Source organism: Trichomycterus rosablanca, chromosome 9 (assembly GCF_030014385.1).
Source record: "Trichomycterus rosablanca isolate fTriRos1 chromosome 9, fTriRos1.hap1, whole genome shotgun sequence".
Taxonomy (NCBI): domain Eukaryota; kingdom Metazoa; phylum Chordata; class Actinopteri; order Siluriformes; family Trichomycteridae; genus Trichomycterus; species Trichomycterus rosablanca.
This window is the reverse complement of record NC_085996.1, coordinates 38,291,134-38,316,488: the sequence shown is the minus strand read 5'-3', so window position 1 is coordinate 38,316,488 and position 25,355 is coordinate 38,291,134. Positions and strand designations below refer to the sequence as shown.

Here is a 25,355-nt window from a genome sequence, read left to right as displayed (position 1 = left end):
ACACTTTAAGAACCGAACAGGGTGATTTAAAGGAATCGGTTACAAAGTACGATTCATTTAGGTTTCATTCGCTTTAAACCTGACAGAGTCATTTAAAAGAATCGGTTCAAAGTACGATTCATTCAGGTTTCAAGCGCTACACTTTAAAACCTGACTTTAAGAACCGAACAGAGTGATTTAAAGGAATCTATTAAAAAGTACGATTCATTTTGGTTTCATTTGCTTCAAACCTCACAGAGTCATTTAAAAGAATCAGGCATCGGTTTAAAGATATGATTCATTAGGTCTGGGGCGCTACAGACACTTTAAGAACCGAACAGAGTGATTTAAAGGAATCGGTTCAAAAGTACGATTCATTTAGGTTTCATTCGCTTCAAACCTGACAGAGTCATTTAAAAGAATCGGTTCAAAGGACGATTCATTCAGGTTTCAAGCGCTACACTTTAAAACCTGACTTTAAGAACCGAACAGAGTGATTTAAAGGCATCGATTAAAAAGTACGATTCATTTTGGTTTCATTTGCTTCAAACCTGACAGAGTCATTTAAAAGAATCAGACATCGGTTTAAAGATATGATTCATTAGGTCATGGGGCGCTACAGACACTTTAAGAACCGAACAGGGTGATTTAAAGGAATCGGTTACAAAGTACGATTCATTCAGGTTTCAAGCGCTACACTTTAAACCTAACTTTAAGAACCGAACAGATACAAAGTACGATTCATTTTGGCTTCATTCGCTACAAACCTGACAGAGTCATTTAAAAGAATCAGGCTTCGGTTGAAATGAACGATTCACTCAGGCATCAGACGGTACTAATGTACTGATATGGCAACCTTGAGTAAATCAGCTGTTCTGAACAAAACAGTCCGTCCTACCCGGTGACGCGGTGTGGTTCCGCCCTGAGTTTCCATAGTGACGGGGTGAGCTCAAGGCTCTAGGTACATTCAGTACTGTTGACCAGCAGCAGCAGCAGCAGCAGCAGTAGTAGTTGTTAGCTGTAGCATTAGCACTGCTGGATCGTTCTACACGGCTCCTGTACTGGATTAGTAAAGCGAGGACTTTATTATTATTATTATTGTTATTAAAATTGTTTTATTGACATTTTAGACATCTGAATTTGCTCCATGTGCCGAAAGTAAACACGGAGAGGAACGGCTTTCACTGGTAAGAAATTTACCGTAAATTTAAACTGCGTTAGTATTTCTAACTAGTACGCGTCCTACCATACTAGTTAGTATGGTTACTGTATAGAGGTGTAGTATGTTTGTTATCCATACTGTTCAGTAGGTTAGTATGCGGGTTGGGGGACGCGGCGCTTTGTAGTCTTTGCAAAGCAGCTGGCAGTTCAGACTATTGTTATGGTTAGCATGTGAGCATAGCAAGCTAACGTTAGCTTACCGAAATAACTCAATTAATTAAAATAATTCGATTCGCATCGACTCCTGGCTTGAATGTAGTCTTTGTTTACTTTCTTTTGGTTCTTACTTGCAGTTGAGACTATTCGTGCGTTTGATAAATATTACGTTTTATTGTTCCCAAAGCAAGCGGCTAGATGGCTAACATAACCCGACAAAAGTCGGTCTGTCCCGAATTAACCAAACGAAGCTTAACAAATGTAAAATATTGTTGTAATATGTTTATTCTAAAATCAGACACTTCATATCTTCATAGATATACATCGTTTTGCATTTTAATGTTTATTAAAGTTGCGATTAAACCATTGTATAGTCTCAGTATACAATGTATACAGTATACAGATGTGACAGTGATCTAAATACTAGACTAGTGATCACACGGTCCTTGGTTCGAGGCCCACCATGGCCAAGTTAACACAGTTGGGCCCTTGAGCAAGGCCCTCAACCCTGAATTGCATGCATTTTCGGCATTTAGCAGACGCCTTTATCCAAAGCGGCAGTATACAGTCTGAGCAATTAAGGGTCCAACAGTGGCAACCTGGCAGTGGGGCTTGAACCAGCAACCTTTGGATTACTAGCCCAGTACCTTAACCACTAGGTCCCTGCATTGCATCAGCTGCTGTTAAATGTAAATGAAATAAATGCACCACACAATTTCTTTCACAAAGCTTATACATCAGTGCTGTTTGTTTTTTAAAGTTTTATTTGTCACATACATGGTATAACTAGCAGTGAAATGCTTTTACAACTGCCCGGTCACATTAGAACCAATAACAAATGATGTAGAAATGTTTACATTTACATTTTTGGCATTTAGCAGACGCCTTTATCCAAAGCGACTTACATTACATTACAGTCTGAGCAACTGAGGGTTAAGGGCCTTGCTCAAGGGCCCAACAGCAGCAACCTAGCAGTGGTGGGGCTTGAACCAGCAATATTTGGATTACTAGTCCTGTGCCTTAACCACTAGGCTAATGCTTTTAAGAGGTAAAACGTCTCGTAGATATAAATGTTCAACTTAAAAATTAAAAGGACCAAAAAATTAACTAAATACTAAATAACTAAAAAAGAAAATAAAAATAAATAACTAAAAAATTAGGGAGAGCCTAGTGGGTAGGGCTTTGGGCTATCAACCAGAAGATTGGCGGTTCAAATCCAGGCTCTGCTATGCAGCCACTGTTGGGTCCTCGAGCAAGGCCCTTAACCCTGTCTGCTCCAGGGGCGCCGTACGATGGCTGACCCTGCGCTCTGACCACAACTTTCAAAACAAGCTGGGATACGCGAAGAAAGAATTTCATTGTACTGTACACCTGTATATGTATATATGACAAGTAAAGTATATCTTCTATCTTCTTCTTCTAAAAAAAGGTGCTCTAGACTAAAGACTACAGTGTGCGTAAAGAGCAACCCAGTGTTGTGCAATTGGTGAGAAATTACTTGTATGTAGATGTATGTGTATAATCCAAAGTATTTACAGCAACAGTGCTACCATACTAACCTGGGTTCGATCCCCAGGTGGGGCGGTCCGGGTCTTTTCCTCGTGTCTGCGTGGGTTTACTCCGGGTGCTCCGGTTTCCTCCCACAGTCCAAAGACGTGCGAGTGAGGTGAATTGGAGATTGTGTTGGATATAAACTTGTGAACTGATGAATCTTGTGTAATGAGTAACTACCGTTCCTGTCATGAATGTAACCCAAGTGTAAAACATGACGTTAAAATCCTAATAAACAAACAAACAAACCACAGTTGAGCCCTCGATGTTGCATTAGCCGCCTCTTTGTTTAAACGTGCCGGCTTAATGCACTAAATGCCAATTACATAAATGTACCACATTCTTTCTTACACTGAGCTTTTTAAAAGTACATGTTTGTCATATTAATACATTTTAAAGTATTTAGGAATGCCAGCATGCATTATGATCTTTAATTACACTCTCCTCTGTGTCGAGATGCCGACTTGAAGCGCCTCCCTGCTGTCATATTTAAAAGCTATTTTTTTCATTTGTAATTGCTTTTTAAACACTCGCTCCAATTACATTAAATTAAAGCTTACTCCAAGCCAAGGCCTTTAACCTTCAGTTGTTGGATTCAGATTTTATTCAGTCACAACTGTAAATTACGTTGGATTAAAGCTTCAAACTCCATTGCAGATGATTTCATTATGTACCTTGGTGTAGTTTGGAGGAAAACGGCAATGACGGGTATTCTGACATATTTCTACACCGATCAACCATAACATTAAAACCACCTCCTTGTTTCTGAACTCACTGTCCATTTTACCGTATAGAAGCACTTTTTAGTTCTACAATGACTGACTGTAGTCCATATGTTTCTCTGCATGCTTTGTTACCCCCTTTCACCCTGTTCTTCAATGGTCAGGACCCTCACAGAGCAGGTATTATTTAGGTGGTGGATCATTCTCAGCACTGCAGTGACACTGACATGGTGGTGGTGTGTTAGTGTGTGTTGTGCTGGTATGAGTGGAGTTTTTAAACACCTCACTGTCCCTGCTGGACTAAGAATAGTCCACCAACCAACTGTGACCACTGATAAAGGTCTCGAAGATGACCGACTCAAACAGCAGCAATAGATGAGCGATCGTCTCTGACTTTACATCTACAAGGTGGACCGACTAGCTAGGAGTGTCTAATAGAGTGGACAGTGAGTGGACACGGTATTTAAAAACTCCAGCAGCGCCGCTGTGTCTGATCCACTCATACCAGCACAACACACACTAACACACAGTGCTGGGAATGATCCACCACCCAAATAATACCTGCTCTGTGGTGGTCCTGGACTACAGTCAGTAATTGTAGAACTACAAAGTGCTTCTATATGGTAAGTGGAGCTGATAAAATGGACAGTGAGTGTAGAAACAAGGAGGTGGTTTTAATGTTATGCCTGATCGGTGTAGTTCACTGTGTTGTTTAAGGCAAAAGCTTCCAGCTAATAGACAGCAGTCCAGCGTCATGCTGTGTCGACAAACAGATCAGTTATCAATTAGATTTGCGCTGTCAGATGTATGACGAAGGCTCTTCTGTTATACGTGTAGTAAATGTTAAGTAATGACACTTCTTACATCAGGGTTTTGGTTACATGGATCTTATATTTCATCTCAGACTGAGTGAGGTTTACATGTTGATCAAATTTCAGAAAGTTGCCTTGTAGCATTAAAACACACCCACACACCCACACACACATACACTCACATACAAAGAGTTCTGTGCTCAGGGTATTGGTTAAAATTTATGAGCTGAAGAATAACATGTCCCTGTATTCCCAGTTGTGCAGTGGGAAAAACTGTGTTCTGAACTGGGCCATAAGTTATTAGCAGCTGTGGTTTGAGTAGGAGGAACAGCATTTCCGTCTCTTTAATCTATCATGCAATATCACCGCCCAGTCCTGGGTGTACATACATCCACCCTCATCCACCCTCCAAATCTGTTTAAGTCTTGGCTTTGGCTTCACGACAAGTCTTCCGTGTTGTAACGTGTGTACGGGCGGCTTTTATCATGTGGTAATAGATTACTGGTGGATTTTATTTTTAGGGTAAAGCTTTTCCTCACCTTATATCCATAGCTATAAAAGGATCTTGTTTTTAAGTGTGCATGAATATTATATAAAAAACTGCGTGAGTCATATATATTTAGTTTTACATCATCTTAAAGTGAGTAAAATTAGCAACGAGTTTAATGGCTGTTAACAGCAGCTTCTTTCCTGTGTTGTATAGATCACATAGAATGCTAATATGGGCACTGCAGATATGTTGTAATCTTTAATCTGAAGTTATCAGCCATAACATTAAAACCACCTCCTTGTTTCTACACTCACTGTCCATTTTATCAGCTCCACTTACCATATAGAAGCACTTTGTAGTTCTACAATTACTGACTGTAGTCCATCTGTTTCTCTGCTTTCACCCTGTTCTTCAATGGTCAGGACCCCCACAGAGCAGGTATTATTTAGGTGGTGGATGATTCTCAGCACTGCAGTGACACTGACATGGTGGTGGTGTGTTAGTGTGTGTTGTGCTGGTATGAGTGGATCAGACACAGCAGCGCTGCTGGAGTTGTTAAACACCGTGTCCACTCACTGTCCACTCTATTAGACACTCCTACCTAGTCGGTCCACCTTGTAGATGTAAAGTCAGAGACGATCGCTCATCTATTGCTGCTGTGTGAGTCGGTCATCTTCGAGACCTTCATCAGTGGTCACAGGGCTGGTTAATGGACTATTTTCAGTCCAGCAGGGACAGTGAGGTGTTTAAAAACTCCAGCAGCGCTGCTGTGTCTGATCCACTCATACCAGCACAACACACAGCTGATAAAATGGACAGTGAGTGTAGAAACAAGGAGGTGGTTTTAATGTTCTGGCTGATCAGTGTAGATTTGTTCTCTTTATTTGTTCTATTGCCTTTAGGGCTTAATTGCATAACAGACTGCGTGTGACATTAATATTGCCAAGATCAAGTACTGCAACAAACAAATGAGATACCGTGAAGCCCCTATTAAAAGTGTTGATCTTACTTAGATGTTAATGCAGGTTTGTGACTTACTGGTAAACGTTATGATTTATTACCGTTCTCTTGAACTCGTAGTAGCTCATTATCAGTAGCTGTTATCTGACTTTCACTCATTTACAGAACAAAGCCTTTTTATGACTGTGTTATTTCTTCTGAAGAATTACTCAGCCTCACACAAATGCTTTTATACGAGGCTTTAACTGCTATTGATTCAAGTTTCAGCTCATAGTTTCCATTCCCCGCTCTGCTGCCGCACGGACGGTGCGGCAGCAGGCATCCCGACATTGCCAGCGAAAGCTGCGTCACGCGTGTCGTTCTCCATCCGCATCCTGCGGCGAGGAGATAAAAGTAGTCCGAGCACCAGACCGGTGTCTTTGCGGGAGGTGTTCCTTCATCCTGTCACCTGGGCCTGTATCGGCATACATACGAGGCTATTTCCACAACACAAGCGTGTGTGGCACAGACAAGCGCCGCAGTGGCCGTCCGAAATGAAGTTGCTGCGAGTGTCGTCATGTTGTCATACATTCCATAAATCATACTTTTATTTTCATCAATCGCTTTATCCTGGTTACGAGTCCGGGAAACTTAGGGCGCAAAGCAGGAATACACTGGACAGGGTGCCAGTTTGTCATGGGGCTTCGGTCACCCCCTGCACTCGGACATAGCCAGTCATGTCTGTGTAGACACCCAGCTGGCCAGTGGTGAACCAGCGTAACAGCCCACTGTGCCTCCTGAGTGCTGTTTTGTTTTATTGTGTGGGGTAAATGACAGTTGAGCTTAGTTGGGAGAACTTTGGACCGTCAGTCGGAAGTTGGTTGGTTGTAATCCCGGCTCTGCCATGTAGCCGCTGTTGGACCCTTGAGCAAAGTCCTTAACCATGTCTGCTCCAGGGGTGGCGTACAATGGCTGACCCCAGCTTCCTAACTATTTCTTTCCACATTTCCCAACTTGTGTAGAAAGCACCCGTAGAGCAAAGAGGGTTAAGGGCCCAACAGGGCCGGGATTTGAACCTTTGACAAGTTTCGGCACTTTTATATCTTGGTTATGAGCGGTGATGGTGGAAGAGGAGTAATCGGTCGTGTCTGAGAGACGCTTATAGTCCGGATTTAGCACCATCTGATTTCCACCTTTTTGGACGCTCAATGAAGCTTCATAGAAGATTAATTCCATCTTGGTTTAATTCTAATATGTTGATTATAGATAGTTAGCACAGGGTACGTGACCTTACATCTCAATATACAGATTTAACCTCTTTAATTAATGTTATTTTAATCTTGCAAGGCGCTGGGTCGGTCATTGTATGGCGTCCCTGGAGCTGATAGTCAAGTCAATTTTATTTGTATAGCGCTTTTTACAATGGACATCGTCTCGAAGCAACTTTACAGAATCCAGGACCGACAGACCAAAGACTCCTGTTGAGCGAGCCGAGGGCGACAGTGGCAAGGAAAAACTCACTTAAAATTACAGGAAGAAACCTTGAGAGGAACCAGACTCAGCAGGGACCCCCATCATCCTCCTCGGGTGGTCTGGAGGATCATTTAAATAAATAAGATTTACACAAATCATACAAACACACAATTAAATTAAACTAAAAGTTATAACTAGCAAAAAATAATTGGAGTTCTTCATTATTTGTCTGTGATAAAGTCTGTAGTGAGTTCTTGACATCTTTGGTGCAAACACGCCAGGTTTCCGTCACATCTAGCAGGAGCAGCATTGTTGGTCCAAACAGTCCACAGTCCAAAAACATGCAGTCAGGTTAACTGGAGACACTGAATTGCCCTATAGGTGAACGTGTGTGTGTGTCTGTGTGTCTGTGTGTGTGTCTGCCCTGTGATGGACTGGCGCCCCGTCCAGGGGCCTTGCACCCATTGAAAAGCTGGGATAGACTCCAGCACCCCCCGCGACCCTGATTGGATAAGCGGTTAAGAAAGTGAGTGAGTGAGTAAATTATAGACAGGGCTGCTGGTATCAGACCTGGGTTTGACCCTTGCTCTTGGTCAATGTCTAGAACACGTGTCAGACTTCCTCATGTCTGTCTGGGTTTCCTGTCGTTTTCCGTTCCCTTTTCTCAGACGGTGGTACGGTTACTTGAGATTGCTTTTAGGCGTGACTGAGTGAGTACCTGGGGGCACTCCGATGGATCGGTGCGCTGTCCAGGTTGTGTTCTTTTACCTTCACGTTTCACTGCCAGTCTAATCACGATGAAGCTGAAATGTACCGTCGAGTTCTGTTTTATTTTTGAGATTATGGCCGGAAACTGGTAAGCACATCCCTGCGTCAGTGAGAGGGGAAACAAACGGAAGAGATGGCGGTGGCTGATTGTGTCTGGCAAGCACTTATTACTGCACGTCAGACAGAAGTGAAATAATAAAACCGAGATCAGTGTGAAGCGCAGTTGACAGTTTTTACTATTTGGTGGTATTTCCCAGGTATTAACGTTTATCAAAGCGTTATTTACGTCTTACTGTGTTCATTTCCCTGGAACACATGACAAAATTCAATTCTTTCTGGTCGCCTGTTGGTTCCGTGACATTTCAGCACGACTTCATATAGGGCTGGCACCGATCCGATACTCGGTACTCTGTATCGGTCCGATATCGGCCCAAATCACTGGATCGGATATCGGAAGGTAAAAAACGTGTAATCCGATCCGATACTGTTGATGTAAATAACATTTAATGTAATGAGGCCGTTGTTTGTGTGTAATGGGCAGTGATAGCTCAGTGGTTAAGGTACTGGACTAGTAAACAGAAGGTTGCCGGTTCAAGTCCTGCCACCACCAAGTTGCCACTGTTGGGTCCCTGAGCAAGGCCCCTAACCCTCAATTGCTCATCGTGTTCAGCTCATCGTGTAGGTCGCTTTGGATAAAAGCGTCTGCTAAATGCTGTAAATGTAAATAACACACAAAGATACATTCCAACAGAGCGCCGTTTATTACCACTCACGCTTGATGGCATCTTTAACATGTACCACTGATCTACAACTCATCCGCAACAGCCATTCAGAAATTAAAACACACTGATCTACTTTAACTTTTAGCATTTTAAACAATCATCTACTACTGCCACATCTAAACACACTGTTTAAACACAATAAAATCGCTGTATAAATGATAAATCGGACTTGTCCCGGCTTGGAGATCTCTCACATCCTCAACGATTAATCCATCAGTGTTATGAAATAAACAAACCACATAGCCACAGACGTCGTCTTCAAAATCCAGCAGGTTTTTAATCATCTAAAAACACGCCGTCAATTCTAATTGCTCCATCGCGTTTGATTGACATCCACATCTTCCAATTGTAGACGCTTTTGTTAATCAAGACAAAAATGCTGCTAAATGTTCTGGGTGTAAAAGTAAAAAATAAAAACAGCAGTTGTGTATAAGTGTGATGTTGTAGCTTCTGTTTTTATTCCTTTAGAATATTTGTTACACAGTCTGAGCATCGTTATTTAGATAGCTAGTTTACCCATGGTGCATTGAGACGTGTATCATTACTGCTTAGATGTTTGAGAGGAGAAATGACGGTATCGGATTGGTATCGGTATCGGCAGATACTCGATTTTCTGCCACACATGAGCTCTCTGGAATGGGAACGGACGGGTCAGAATAAAATAATATCAGGTGATGAACTGCCTGCTCATTCGGTTTCGTGTGTTTCCACAGGTCGAGCCGAGCCGGAGAGGACTGTAGGCGTCGCAGCAGGGCCGAAAGATGTGTGATGGGATGGTGGCGTGTGAGCGGCCGGTGCGGGGCACACATTCACACGCTCTGGTAGCCTTGGCACTGCAGTTGCTCCTCGTCCTGAACGCGCTCCCCTCATGCCAGGCATCAGGTAAGAGCTGGTAACCTTTCTAAATGCGCCCGTACCTAATTGTTCACACTACTGCTTTCTGGGCTTTGAGTAGGTGTGTTATCGATTTCTTCCAGCATAAATATAATGCTCATCTGTACATACACGGAAAGACTTTGCTGAAGAGACTGTATGGGTCCATAATGGTGGCTGCTTTAGTGGGTACATGCCATATTGAGCAGCATTTTAGCTAAAAATGACCCATTAAAGACAAGTTTGGTGCCTGGCTTTACTGTTTGTTACAGTAATTCTGTCGTGTATGTTTTGTTTGGTTGGAGTGACACATGAAATCTGTCACGCTGTGCAATTTGCCAACTGGTATTTCTGGTATAGTAAGTCAGATGACATTTGGAACTCGGTGTTCTGGCATCTTCTAGGTGTTTAAGCCCCATTAGATCCAATATGACAGTGCTAAAGCTATTTACTTTCTTTCTTTTGATGGGTTTTCTTGTTTACATCTGATACAAAGCTAAATGTAAATAAAAAACAATCCTGACAGTCAAAACTGAGTATCATTTTCTTTCTTTTTTTTATTATTCTGCATATGGATCGATGGGTAGCACTGTACTGGATTCGTATCCCAGGTGGAGCGGTCTGGATCCTTTCTGTCTGGAGTTTGCATGTTCTCCCCATGTATGTGTGGGTTTCCTCCGGGAGCTCCGGTTTCCTCCCACGGTACAAAGACATGACGTATCTAGTCGTATTCATATTAATGATATTAATGATCTTGGTATGGTTATATCTCGTCGCTTTTGCTGCAGACCCTGATCGAGGAGGGCCGTACCTAACACACGCCCCCTTCAGCGCGTGTGCAGTTGCCAACCGCTTCTTTTCACCTGCACAAGGCAGGTTCACCCAGTCACGCACTGTATTGTTCAACATCAACCAGCCAGCAAAAGTGAGGAATCCCTCCGGCCCTCCTGTTTATATTTTTGAGCATTTGGCAGACGCTTTCATCCAAATTGACTTACAGTACTGCGACAGTATATTGTCCAAGCAATTGAGGGTTAAGGGCCTTGCTAAAGGACCCAACAGTGACAACCTGGTAGTGGTGGGGCTTAAACCAGCAACCACTAGGCTACAGCTAGCAGCAGTACGTCTCCTACACAGCAGACGTTAGCCAGTAATGTCTGCATGTATGCCACCGGCTGAACGGTAGCAGAGCTGAGATTCGAACTCGCGAGCTGGACATCTCAGCGCTGGTGGGCTAGCGTGTTTTACATCCGCGCCACCCGAGTGCCCCGTGTATCATTTTTAAGTTCGGTGCTGAGTGGCACAGCCGGCACGACGCAGCCGTGGTCATTTCTGCTCTTCATTTGCAGTTTGGATTCATGGCAGCAAATGTGCAATAGAACTCATTCAGTCACCACACAGACAGAAGGCGTAAACAACAGCATGTGGTTTAGTAGACGTCCTGGGTTTGGTATCGTGCAGATGTCCGTGCACAGATGTCGCAAATACAGAGCCGTGCTTTAAGAAAGGAACGGGCATTGTCTTGTTTTAGGGGGGATGGGATCTAGTTTTTACAATATCAAGTGAGAACAATCTGCTTTAAAGTCCCTTCTCCACCCCCCACAGCTTGGTGCAGTCCTGTAAGCAGGGACAGATGTCCTTGTATGGGGTCAGAGGCTGTTTTTTTTCTCTCTCTTGGATGTGTCGTAATGCGTGGGTGACCCGGCACGTGCGTTCAGAAGGGTTAAATCAGTTTCCCTTTTTACTGCCCTGTTTTAAATAGCACGGTTTGGGTTGGTTCTGGGTCTCTTTGTCCTCGTTTAACGTGCGTGAAGACACAGTGACTTCAGCACCTTTTCTTTTCACTGTGTTAGATCAATCAGAGCGCTGCAGCACTCGTCAATGATAGAGCTAAATGTAAAGGGTAAAGACTGATGAAGGATGCTATCGGGTCTAGTTTTAGTCACGTGAATGTTTGTGTTTGACAAAAATAATGCAAATCTCAATAGCAGAATGAATAGAAGCTTGTTGGACGTTCCATTTCAAAAGCAAGTGGTGTTTAAATAGACTGACCTCTATATGATCTTTTTAGTTAGAACAATAACCACTCTTGAGAAAGCTTCTCAAAATACTTCAAAGTGTGTCTAGAAATGATGGATGGATAGAGAGAGATGGATGGATGGATGGATGGATGGATGGATGGATGGATGGATGCAGACAGACGGATAGATGGATAGAGGGATGGATGGAGACGGACGGAGGGAGGGAGGGATGGAGGGATGTATGGATGTATGGATGTATGGATCGATAGAGGGATATGGGGATATAGGGATGGGTGGGTGGATAGATAGATGGATAGATGGATAGATAGATGGATATAGGGACGGACGGACGGACAGACAGATAGATAGATAGATATAGGGATGGGTGGGTGGATGGATGGATGGATGGATGGATGGATGGATGGATGGATATAGATAGATAGATGGATAGAGGGATAGAGGGATGGATGGAGATGGATGGATGGATGGATGGAGACAGACAGACAGACAGACGGATAGATGGATAGAGGGATGGATGGAGATGGATGGGGACGGACGGACGGAGGGAGGGAGGGATGGAGGGATGTATGGATGTATGGATCGATAGAGGGATATGGGGATATAAGGATGGGTGGGTGGATAGATAGATGGATAGATAGATGGATATAGGGACGGACGGACGGACGGACGGACGGACAGATAGATAGATATAGGGATGGGTGGGTGGATGGATAGACAGATACTTTGTTTATACCAAGGAAAATGATTGTAAAAAAAACAAGCATTTGAATTGATGGGCACAGATTTTGGTCAAGAAAGCTTCAGTTGACGTTCCACTTTGTTCCAAAGCTGTTCAGTGGGACTGAGGTCAGGGCTCTGTGCAGGACACTGGAGTTTCTTTAAACCGAGCCTTTCTTCATATATGTATAGATCTTGCTTTGTGCACAGGGGCACAGTCATGCCGGAACAGTTGATGCAATATCAGGAGCATTAGGGCTGAAAGACATGAATTCAGAAATGAGAAGGGGAGCCCCAATACCCAATACTGTCGCCCTCGGCTTGCTCAATAGGGTTTTTTTTTTGTCTGTCGGTCCTGGATTCTGTAAGGTTGCTTTGAGACAGTGTTCACCATACAAAGCTCTATATAAATACATTTGACTTGACTACTTTTGTGCATACAGTGTAGACCTGTATATATTATTGATGAACCAGTCGATTGTGAGTATCAGTATCTGCCAGTTGTCCATGCAGTCCATCGATCTACATCAACATCACAGGCCTCCACAATAAAACAGAACACAAGCTGTCGTGAAGCATGTCGTCGTCATCTCTTTGACCTCGTACATAACTCCACGGCAGAAGCACACAGACGACCGACTTACTTGTCTTACTTTGAGATTTCTTTGGCTTGTGGTTGCATTACTCACAAACTCACATTCGAGTCACTTGGGCTGAAGTGCTGACTCCTGAGATACGAACAATGTAAGTTCATTCTCCAGTTGTGGTGAGCACTGGATGCAGGATGATCACACCCTAAACAGGGCAGCAATCCATTGCACTCACTTAATAAGTGACATGAGATCAGTGAAACTCTTCATGTTCTTCCCGTGTCTGTGTGGGTTTCCTCTGGGAGCTCCAGTTTCCTCCCACAGTCCAAAGACGTGCAAGTTTGATCAACTGAAGATACAAAATTGTCCATGACTGTGTTTGACATTAAACTAGAACTGGTGAATCTTGTGTAACGAGTAACTACCTGTCCTGTCATGGATGTAACCAAAGTGCGTAAAACATGACGTTAAAATCCTAATAAAATAAAAACTAGATTTACAAGGTTGGCAAACGTTACAGCCGTAATTCTTAAAGGTTGGTTTGGTACATCATACCCACAGTGTAGCATGGTGGTGGCAGCATTATGCTTTAGGGCTGTTTTTGATTGGCTGGCACTGGGACATAAATTACAGTGGATGGATTTATGAACAGTTCCAAATATCGGCCAATTTTGGCAGAAAACCTTCAGCCCTCTGCTAAAAAACTGACTCTGGAAATGAATTTCACCATTCAGCTTGACAATGACCCAAAGCTTATCTCCACATCAATAAAATGATGACTTTACCAGACAATCATGATTTTGGAATGGCCCAGCCAGAGCCCAGACCTGAAGCCAAATGAAAATCTAATCTGTGGGGTGGCCTGAAGAGGGTGGTACACAGGAGGCGCCCTCGCAATCGGACAGATTTGGAGCGTGTTTGTAATGCCTGGTTCACACTACACGATTTTTGCCCTGATTTTCGCTCGGCGGCTGGTCGGCGCTACATTTGCCGGCTCGGGAGCAACTCTGCGTTCGCTCGGCGATCGAAACTCGGCTCTCAATCGCTATGTGTGAACTACTCCACAACTCGATCCCAGCGGCTCGCCGAGCACCGAGAGATTTCTAGCATGTCAGATATCTAAATCTGAGTTGCCCGACTGGCAATGAGTGCTGTGTCGAACAGCCAATGAGAATGCAAGATACGGCGTGAGGGGAAACGCAGGGGAGGAGTGTAAACAGGTGGTACAGGGGCGTAATATAGTTTAGATCAGAATACATCAGCACACACTCAAGTTTTACAGTATTTCTGACCTTATCGTTCTCTACAAAACATAATACCCATGCTGCATTGCAAAAATATTTATTAACCTCCAACTCACTACAGAACAATCCCTGCTGTTCGTGTAGCCAAATGCACTCAGATTCATTTTCAGAGATCCAGTCGTTGTAGTGTGAACTGTACAGCGACCTGACGACTTGAAAAGTCATGTAGTGTGAACTTGGCATAAGAGTCAAGTCAAGATGTGCCATGTTGATAGTCCTACCCAGAACGACTGAATGCGGTCATTAAATCCAAAGGTGCTTCAAGGGTGTGTTAGTTTAAGGGTGTGTGTATTTATACAACCATATTATTTTAGGTTTTGTTTTGTTTCCCTTCTAACACACAATGGACATACATAGACAACAGACACAACTTCACTAAATTAAACAGAATGTCCAATAAAATAGTGTTTTTTTTGTATCTGTTGGTCCTGGATTTTGTAAAGTTGCTTTGCGACAGTGTTTCTTGTAAAAAGCTATATAAATAAATTTGACTTGACTTGACTTAAAATACATATCACAACCTTTCCCGTCATGATCGTGACTAAACGCTAAACACCGAAACACTGAATTATTTTCCCCCTAAAATATGTTCAACTTGTTTTTCAGTTGAACTGTACAGATTATAGGTCAGACTGAAGGTGGAAAACGTTCTGAAATGATTCATCGTGGTCTGATCTTTTACAGGGGGGTGTAGACTTTATATCCACTGTAGGTGGTGTGTAGTCACGATGGTACTTTGACCTCCAGCACTTCCTGAACTGTGTCTTGTTTACGCTGTGCTCGGAACTGTTATGAAATAAGTCTGAGTCCATATAAGGTCTGTGAGGGAGCCGAATGAGAAGCAAGTGAATGGAATACCACCAAAAGCCTCATTTAGTTTGATGTTTAATGTTCTGCTTTACAAAGCAAACCAAAACGGAGGTCTGACCGAAAACAATCAAGGGTTCGGCTGCTGCTTCCAGACCTAATCAAAAGCTCATATTTTCACATTAGTTAGTTAGTTAGTTAGTTAGTTAGGTAGGTAGATAGGTTAGATAGGTAGATGGTTGAATAGATGGGTAGGTAGGTAGGTAGGTAGGTAGGTAGGTAGGTAGGTAGGTAGGTAGGTAGGTAGGTAGGGAGAGTATGTGGATGGATAGATAGATAGGTAGGTAGGTTAGATAGGTAGATGGATAGGTAGGTTAGATAGGTAGATGGATAGGTAGGTTAGATAGGTTAGATAGGTAGATGGATAGGTAGATGGATGAATAGACGGATAGGTAGGTAGGTTGATGGATGGATGGATAGGTAGATAGATGGATAGGTAGATAGATGGATAGGTAGGTTAGATAGGTAGATGGATGAATAGATGGATAGGTAGGTAGGTTGATGGATGGATGGATGGATGGATGGATGGATGGATAGGTAGATGGATAGGTAGGTTAGGTAGGTTAGATAGGTTAGATAGGTAGATGGATAGGTAGGTTAGATAGGTTAGATAGGTAGATGGATGAATAGGTAGGTAGGTAGGTAGGTAGGTAGGTAGGTACAGTATGTGGATGGATAGATAGATAGATAGATAGGTAGGTAGGTTAGATAGGTAGATGGATAGGTAGGTAGGTTAGATAGGTAGATGGATAGATAGGTAGGTAGGTTAGATAGGTAGAAGGGTAGGTAGGTAGTTAGGTAGGTAGGTAGGATAGATAGATAGATAGATAGATAGATAGATAGATAGATAGATAGATAGATAGATATGTATGTACAGTATGTGGATGGATGGATGGATGGATGGATGGATAGATAGATAGGTAGATGGATAGGTAGGTAGGTAGGTAGGTAGGTTAGATAGGTAGATGAATAGATAGGTAGGTAGGTTAGATAGGTAGAAGGGTAGGTAGGTAGGTAGGTAGGATAGATAGATGGATAGATAGGTAGGTAGATGGATAGATAGGTAGGTAGGTAGATAGGTAGGTAGGTAGGTAGGTAGGTAGGTGAGTGAATGAATTAAGGTCTGGGTGGATTAATTTGAACCCTGGTGCGATTGCTCTATTAGTGAGGTTTGTTACAGTAAGTGTGAGCCCTCCTTTCGAACTCGGATCCAGGATCATTTTCTATAAATTATAAACACACATTTACATTATTGAAATTCAGCAGACGCTTTTATCCAGATATTTATTACAGTGCTGTGACAGTACATAGTCTATGCAGTTGAGGTTTAAGGGCCTACTTAAGAGCCCAACGGTGGCAGCCTGGCAGTGGTGCGGCTTAAACCAGCAACCTTCTGATTACTAGTCCAGTACTTTAACCGCTAGGCTACAACTAACCACAACACACCCTAAATGACATTAGGTGTTGACTTTCATTCCAATTACCAACAGAATCTTAAAATGCCCATCATTAAATTCGTGTTTTTAATAAATAAATAATAATAAGTGCACCAAGTCTGTGTTTTAGGGCCGTTTTAATGCGCCATACAAAATGTCCTGTGGATCAAAATTGAGAACCGGTTGTAAAATTAATAATACAGACAGAACAGCAGGCAAGAATACAGACTCTGATTGTCTTTCCCAGTGTGTGGTGACTCTTCCAAAGAGATTTTACTTCACACCGGGAGGTGGATATATCTAAAACAGTGATTCAAGCAACTGCAGGAGGTTGTTAGGCAGACGAACGACAATTTTATTTTAACATTTCATTTAATATCACTGGGCAAATGCACTAACGCACCAAGGGCAGGACGCCCTGACTACTCCGATCTTTAGACATAGCCAGTCATGACTGTATGTAGACCGTTAGACTGACCGGCTGATATCACCGCTGAGGATTCGAACCCTGGATCCCAGTGAAACTGAATTGCCATTAGTTTACAGAAATGCAGATCTACTGTGTGTTTACTTCAGGGGTTAAAGGGCTTTGAAATCCAGTCGCAGAAATAAGAACCTCCTTCCTCCTGCGCACAGAAAGATTTGCTTACACATCGGGGGCCCCGGGGCCGGCTGTAACGCCTAACGGGACTCAGCGAAGATTTATGTTACACTTCATCCAGTGTTTCACTACGCCGGGGGCAGGGGTTTGTGTAGCCGAGATCATCTGCAGATCAGTAACAGACAGCCGCTCGCTACTTTAGCCTCTCTGCAGCTGCGACGGCGTGTTTAGCCATGTGTCCTAACCGAGCGCTCGCGGTGCCGCGTGTCTAATCGAGCCGCCTTTTAATGGCCCTCCACCAGAAGGGACTCAGCAGCTCAGATTCATTTCCATCGCTTTTCCACAGCTCGACAGTTTTGTCCTGCAAGCGAAAATGAAGCAAATCTGGCTTAGCACGTGCTGTACTGTAACAGCAGCTACAGCTTTAGCTCGTAATCTAGTCGGAAAGACTTAAAACGGATCGTTCAGGACAATGTTCAGTTTAGTCAGTGTTGTACTAATCCTAGTTGTCGTGGCTCAGTCACGATGCTTAACGTTCCTTTGACTTCCTTACGGCGCATTCACACGAGAAGCAGCCGTTCCAGTGTTTCCTATGACGTGTGACGGTGCTGCACTTTTGCCGCGTTGAACTCGAAGCTCCCCCAATGAGACGAACTGTTTGATATGAGGCGGTAAAAGCGACAGTAATAATTACAAGACGTTCAGTTCTCCTGTCTCCTCCTTTTACTACATTAAACCACGTTACACTTTTAACTTGTGATGGGCCGATCCACAGTTTTTCAGTTCCGATCCGATTCCGATGCACAACTGCCGATACTGATATCGATACTTTAATATAATTATGATTGTTATTGTGTTACGGGGTACATTATGAGGCCGAAACCACACAGAACATCATATTAAAAGAGCAAACAATCTTTTGCATTTGTTTTCTCTGTTAAGTTTTTAAGTTTCTGCGGGTGCTTGATTAAATTAGTCGTGTTATACGACGAAACCTGACTTCCACCCCTTGACACGCTAGCTTTGCACACATTGCAAGTAGCTGTTTTGCTTTTCTGCGTTTCCAGATTCAAATATTTTCATAAAAAGGACATTTTAGTAAAATAAGCCGCTAATGTTATTTTTTCCCGTGACTGACTGAAGTTGTCACGTGTTCATGGTAAGATGTGTAATGGAACTTGGATCGGTGACGTGCTTCATGTTACATTACTTTATTTATTTATTTTTTTTAATTAAATGTAAATAACAATTGAACACAGTCATACATTAAAAAAGACATAGGTTCAATATTTATCATTCAACAGAGAAACAATAGACAAAAAATAATACCATTTGGGATTCAAATAAAATTGAAAAGCTTTAACAGTGAAATAGAACTACAACATTTCTTATTTTGCTTCTGTTGGAAATTTACTAATGTATCTATATAGTTACACAAGTCCGTTCTAACAAAGGTCATCTATGTAGGGTCATTGAAAAAAAATTAAACATATTGGCCTTTCAGAGGAATTTCCCTACCACATCATCTTTTTAAGTCTAGGAAGAGATCAACCCAGAAAGAATAGGAAATACACCATGGATAGCATCACTCACATCATAAAATTTACTTAGAATTGCATTTACAGGGTAGTGTTTGTGTGAAATTGTATAAATCAGCTCTTTTATTTTGTTATTAAGAACATTTTTGTAAGGGAGAGTCCAAATTGAGCTGTTCATGTTACATTACATAAAGTTACGGCGGGTTTATGGTCCAGCACAAGATGCGGACTGGAATCTGGATCGGTAAGTAGATCGGCCCGTCAGTCAGATATCCGATCTGTATTTGACGTCAATATCGGACCCGATACCAATCCGGGATCGGATCGGGCCCATCTCTACTTGTAACAATAAGCATTTTAGACTTGACCAGAAATGCTTGTCCAGTTTCTCCATTTTTATGGCTGTACTTTAAGCCTTTAGCAACTTTTCTGCAATTCTCTCTATTCAGGTCTGGGAACTTCCACTTATGACCACTGTTCCTCTTTGCTGATGCTTTTTAAGACTATTTAAGACTTTCCCCACTTGAACCATTGAATATTCTGTGGCTAATGTACCGTCAACATTCTGAAGTTGCCTCAGGTTTACCAGTTTCACTCTTTTTCTCTCTCTCACGTTTTAGGGAACCTGGATGAATCTTAGTCTGTGTAGGGCAAAACCAGAAACCACTGCTGAATGTGCGAGACTCTTGAGGCCTCAGACAGCATTGCCGTGTTAAATATATCTATATTGGCTTGGGAGTACTTCAGAAAACCATTGGCACCTAACACAGTCTACCGTTGCAGAGAGAAATGCAACCTGAAACTCTGTAATGCAAAAAGAAATCCAAACCTCTGAGGTCCTTGGGCTCAAGCTCGTCTCACATGGACCAAAAGACCATAAAAGTGTCTTATGGTTCTTAATGCCAGATAATTACCATTATGAGTTTTATTATTTATTATTATTATTAATACGAGTGCCCACGGGATATGTGTGAAGGTACCATTGTATATCAGAAATATACACAGATCAGCCATAACATTAAAACCACCTCCTTGTTTCTACACTCACTGTCCATGTTATCAGCTCCACTTACCACATAGAAGCACTTTGTAGTTCTACAATTACTGACTGTAGTCCATCTTTTTCTCCACATACTTTGTTAGCCCCCTTTCATGCTGTTCTTCAATGGTCAGGACCCCCCACAGAGCAGGTATTTATTATGTTCGTGTTTGAAATGTATGAACTTTACTTGGATTCACAGTAAACTGGCTGTAGGTTTTTGCTTTGATGGAAAAAAAAGAAGCTTTAGGTCTGAAGTTTATAGGCCTGGAAGCTCAGGGCCAGACGGAATGATTACTTGAGGTTCTTCTCTGACCTGCAATCATCTGAAGTCCTAAGTGAGAAGATATGGGTTTGGCAAACAACTGCGCCTGATCTAATGCTAAATATAGTGACTGGAATGGTTCGATTCTCTTTAAATTTTGCTCTTTCTTGCGTATTATCAGTTCTTTCTCAAGAAACCTCTTTCTTCTGATCTCATCACTCATTGTTGGAGTTAATATCTGTGCACCATCGTTAAGGAATGGTGATGTTTGAAATTTATGAACTTTTACTCGGATTCACAGTAAACTGGCTGTAGGTTTTTGCTTTGCTTTTGCTTTGATGGAAGTCTGAAGTTTATGAGATTGGAAGCTCAGAGCCAGACGGAATGATTACTTGAGGTTCTTCTCTGACCTGCAATCATCTGAAGTCCTGAGTGAGAAGATATCGGTTTGGGGAACAACTGCCCTTGATAGAGCCAAATTTAGAGAGAATTGAACCGTATAAGTCACAATTTTTAGCGTTCTTTCTTGCCTTTTATTATCTCTCTTTTCTCTGAAGTGTACGGTTCCTTCTCAAGAAACCTTTTTCTTCTGATCTCATCGCCAGAACCTCGTTCATTCTGGGAATTAATATCTGCGCACCATATTTGTTTAACGCTGCACCGTAGCTCACAGCTCTGCCTCGGCACGTCTCGCTGACAGTAACGTGAAACGTCCAGTTGCCACCAGGCTTTTTCGGAGTCTCACGGTGTGAAAGAAGTGTTTCAGCCCACATCACCACACCTTGTACAAACAATGCAGGCATAAATTTAAGGAAGTGATGTTCCTAAATGTTTTACCGGAGCAGCTCATACAATACATGACTCTTCTTGTACATTACAGAGACAGTCCCATGCGATCTTCTCACTAGATGAATGTTTAGTTACAAAATACAAGAGTTTGTGGTAGTTTTGGAAGTCTTACATTGACTAGACTCTTTTGTGCTTCTTTGTTTATCCTTTACCGATTGGACACAGTTCAGGGAGGCAGTTAAGCTTATGAAACTCCATCATACAGAGGTTTTCTTCATGATTACAAACACACAACTGGGGCGGCACGGTGGCTAAGTGGCTAGCACTGTCACCTCACAGCAAGAAGGTCCTGGGTTCGATTCCCAGGTTGGGGCGGTCCGGGTCCTTTCCGTGTTTCCTCCCGGTGCTCCGGTCTCCTCCCACAGTCCAAAGACGTGCGAGTGAGGTGAACTAAGGAAACTAAATAGTCCATGACCGTGTTCGATATTAAACTTGAACTGATGAATCTTGTGTAACGAGTAGCTACCGTTCCTGTCATGAATGTAACCAAAAGTGTAAAACATGACGTTAAAATCCTAATAAACAAACACACTACTGAATGGGTTCGGCCCAGAATACATCTCAGAAATGTTTAGAGAATATAAACCCAGTAGATCTCTTAGATCCATGGACTCAGGTCAGCTAGTTGAGCCCAGAGTCCAAACTAAACATGGTGAAGCAGCATTTAGCTGTTGGGCTGCATAGAACTGGAACAGACTGCCAGGAGATATTAGATGTTCCTCAAAAGTAGAAATGTTTAAATCCAGGTTAAAAACTTTTCTTTTTTCTTGTGCCTATGATTGAGCTTGAAATTTTTGCTATTACCCTCATTTTACCATATTTCTTTTAGTTTTTCATGCTCTTCTAAATTGTAGGGTATATTTTACAATATTTTCTTTTAATTTTTCATGTCCTTAATTTTTATATCTCTCGTTTGAATTTCATGTTGTCTTAATTGTAACTAAATGTTTGCAAGAAATCTTTCTGAGGTTCTAGATCTCAGGAATGTTTTAATGCTTTTAATTAATTTTTTTCCTTATGTAAAGCGCTTTGAATTGCCACTGTGTATGAAAGGTGCTATACAAATAAACTTGCCTTGCCTTGGAAATTGTTCATATTCTGTGCAGTTTTGTATGCCTTTGTCAACAGGGTGGCTGAAACAGCCTAGACATTGGGAGGTACACTTGTCAGTGTGCTGTTAGCGCCGGTCTAAAGCCTGTATAGAAAATAATAGGAAGGTTGAAACTTGTTCTGGTGTAAAAACAGTGCCAAGTCCAATGATTCACTGTTTTATTTTTATTTTATTAGGATTTTACTGTCATGTTTTACGCATTTTGGTTACATTCAAGTACTTAGGGTCGACTGTTCAGGAAAATGGGGAGTGTGGTAAAGAGGTCAAGAAGAGAGTCCAGGCAGGATGGAGTGGATGGAGAAAAGTTTCAGGAGTGATTTGTGACAAAAGGGTGACAGCAGGGGTCAAGGGAAGAGTTTACAAGACAGTGGTGAGACCAGCTATGTTGTATGGTTTGGAGACAGTGAATCAATTGAATCTGTATCTCCAATTCACCTCACTTGCACGTCTTTCGACTGTGGAAGGAAACCTGGGGATCGAACCCAGGACCTTCTTGCTGTGACGTGACCGTGCTTCCCACTGAGCCACCACAGTAATGGAGCTGAAGGGTCAAACACGATCCTGATGCATTAAAGTCACATAGACGTCTCTGAAGTTCTTACTTTACTTGTGTGTCCTGGGTTTGAATCCCTGGTGGCAGCGTACTTGACTAGTAATCAGAAAGATGCTGGTTTAAGCCCCACCACTGCCAGATTGCTGCTGTTGGGCCCTTGAGCAAGGCCCTTAACCCTCAGTTGCTCAGACTTCATACTGTCACAGTACTCTTAAGTCGCTTTGGATAAAGGCGTCTGCTAAATGTCGAAAATGTAAATGACACATGATGAACAAGAGGCGGGGCGGTCCGGGTCCTTTCTGTGTGGTTTGCATGTTCTCCCCGTGTCTGTGTGGGTTTCCTCCGGGAGCTCCGGTTTCCTCCAACAGTCCAAAGACGTGCGAGTGAGGTGAACTGGAGATACTAAATTGTCCATGACTGTGTTTGATATTAAACTTGTGAGCTGATGAATCTTGTGTAATGAGTAACTACCGTTCCTGTCATGAATGTAACCAAAGTGTAAAACATGACGTTAAAATCCTAATAAACAAACAAACTCTTATTCATAACTTGCTAATCCTAACATTTCTAGGTGTAATCTCTTTATATATTTTATTCTATCAATCAGAAAGACTCTTGTTTCATTAACGGAACAGTCCTGCGATTCAGTGCGCTTGTGTTATAACCCCGTGTGCACGTCAGTTGTCTTTACATTTGTCTCTCTGATGATCTCTAAAGCATAACGGCAGCTTTTACTCGCGTGAAAATGAACCCAGTCAGCTTTAAACATGTGTTTATTCCTGAGAGTCGCTAACGGATGTGAGCGTGCAGCGCGTCGACACGTTCTGAACGCAGCTGCTGCGGAGCGAAACCACAACCACTCTGCTGCAGTCGCGACACATTTCAGGAGGGCATGAAAGCTTTGTGTACAACATGCTACTCTTGCGCTTCCTTGACACCCCCCCCCTTGCTCTTTTTTTTGTGGGTAAACTGAGAAGGGGTGGTTCTGCCCTACAGATGTCCCTGTGGGGTGAAAAGGTGCCTGACCCAGAACGTCCATCTGCTACGTTTCCGAGAAACAAAAGAGTTTCTATTTTTTTTGAGAGAGGGATTGAAGGGTGCACGTGTGAGGCGCACTCAGTGATTTACAGCTTTATCTGAACTATGTTTGTGTCATTGATTTTATTCATTTTTTTATTAAAAGTGTTACGTGTCGTTTGATTTGTCAGTTCATGGGCTAGGCTCACAAATATAGAAGACGCCTGGTGAAAGACACGTGTACCTAGCCATTGGGGAACACATAACCCAGATAAATATGGTGGTTGTGTCAGAAAGGGCATCCGGCGTAAAAAACTGTGCCAAATCAAACATGTAGACGACGGGCGCGAGCGAGAGGAACCGTTCATTCATTCAACCTGTAATAACTACACAAATGATGGCAGGAAAAAAGATCTACCCTGTATTTGGTTAGCATGTTTAGTCAGTGCTTTTTGTACTGCTCAACGATGTTTGTTGCTGCTCTACTTTACTGTTATGCTCACTACACAAATTATTAGACTTACCGGTATTAACATGAAACCCTGCATTTTATAATTTGATGGGAAGTTTATCAGTTAACGCACATGTGTCAAGCTCTAGGCACCCGCCACGTCATTTTATGTGGCCCACGTTAAAATGCGCTACAATCGTACATAAACTGCATCTCCCACAATGCATCACGCCTTTAGATGACAGTGTTTAACTGAGTGATAATGAGAAATATTTACAAATACAGTCGACCCTTGACTTACGAATGTAATTGGTTCTGACGGGCTGTTCTTAAGTCAAAATGTTCGTTAGTTAAACCTATTTTTCCTATAAGAAATAATGTAAACATAATTAATCCGTGCTAGACCTCCCAACCCCCCCCCCCCCCCCTTACCCCTAACCTCTCTAATGTCTTAAATGCTCTTTTTTGTATATTGTCCCTTAAATCTTAAATTATAAGATTTAAGAATAGATATTACTGTGATAAACAATAATAAACAACAATACACAGTAGTACTGTACATAAAAACACACACATCACATCTCAGTACAGTACGTGTGCTGTATCATACACCATAATACATTTCCTTCTTTTTTTATAACATGTAAACGTTGATTTCGCCATTCCAAACATAGAGGCAAGATCAGTCACTCGAACGCCACGCACATATTTCTCAATAATTTCCTTCTTTATTTCAATAATAACAGATTTGTTCATTTTCTCACCACTACACTTTCTCTGCACCGTCTTTGGGGCCATTTTGATATTGAATTTTACAAAATATAAAGAAAACACCGGAAAAACACCGTCCACTGTCCGAATGTTCGCTCACTGTGTGTATGTGTGTGTATATACACAGTACCAGTCAAAGGTTTGGACACACTTCTGTTCATTCCTGTGGTTTTTCTTGATTTTTTAAAAAAAAATTTCAACATTGTAGATTAATAATGAAGACATCCAAACTATGAAGGAACACATATGGAATTATGTAGTAAACAAAAAAGTGTTAAACAAACCAGAATATGTTTTATATTTTATATTCTTTAAAGTAGCCATATTTTGCTCTGATGACAGCTTTGCACACTTTTTGGCATTTTCTCAATCAGCTTCATGATGTGCCACCTGGAACGGTTTTCAATTAACGTTTGTGCTTCGTCTAGAGTTAATTTC

At 42.2% G+C, this 25,355-nt stretch overlaps 1 protein-coding gene across 1 annotated transcript in view; it reads left to right on the top strand.

Moving 5' to 3' along the window:
* The first annotated feature begins 1,006 nt into the window (after positions 1-1,006).
* The window catches only part of susd6 (sushi domain containing 6), a 49,994-nt gene continuing 25,645 nt past the window's right edge, over positions 1,007-25,355 (top strand). The window contains exons 1-2 of the mRNA XM_063002385.1: positions 1,007-1,166; positions 9,607-9,775. Coding sequence (XP_062858455.1) covers positions 9,655-9,775 — 121 coding nt within the window. The 5' untranslated portion in view covers positions 1,007-1,166; positions 9,607-9,654. The remainder of the gene's footprint in view (positions 1,167-9,606; positions 9,776-25,355) is intronic.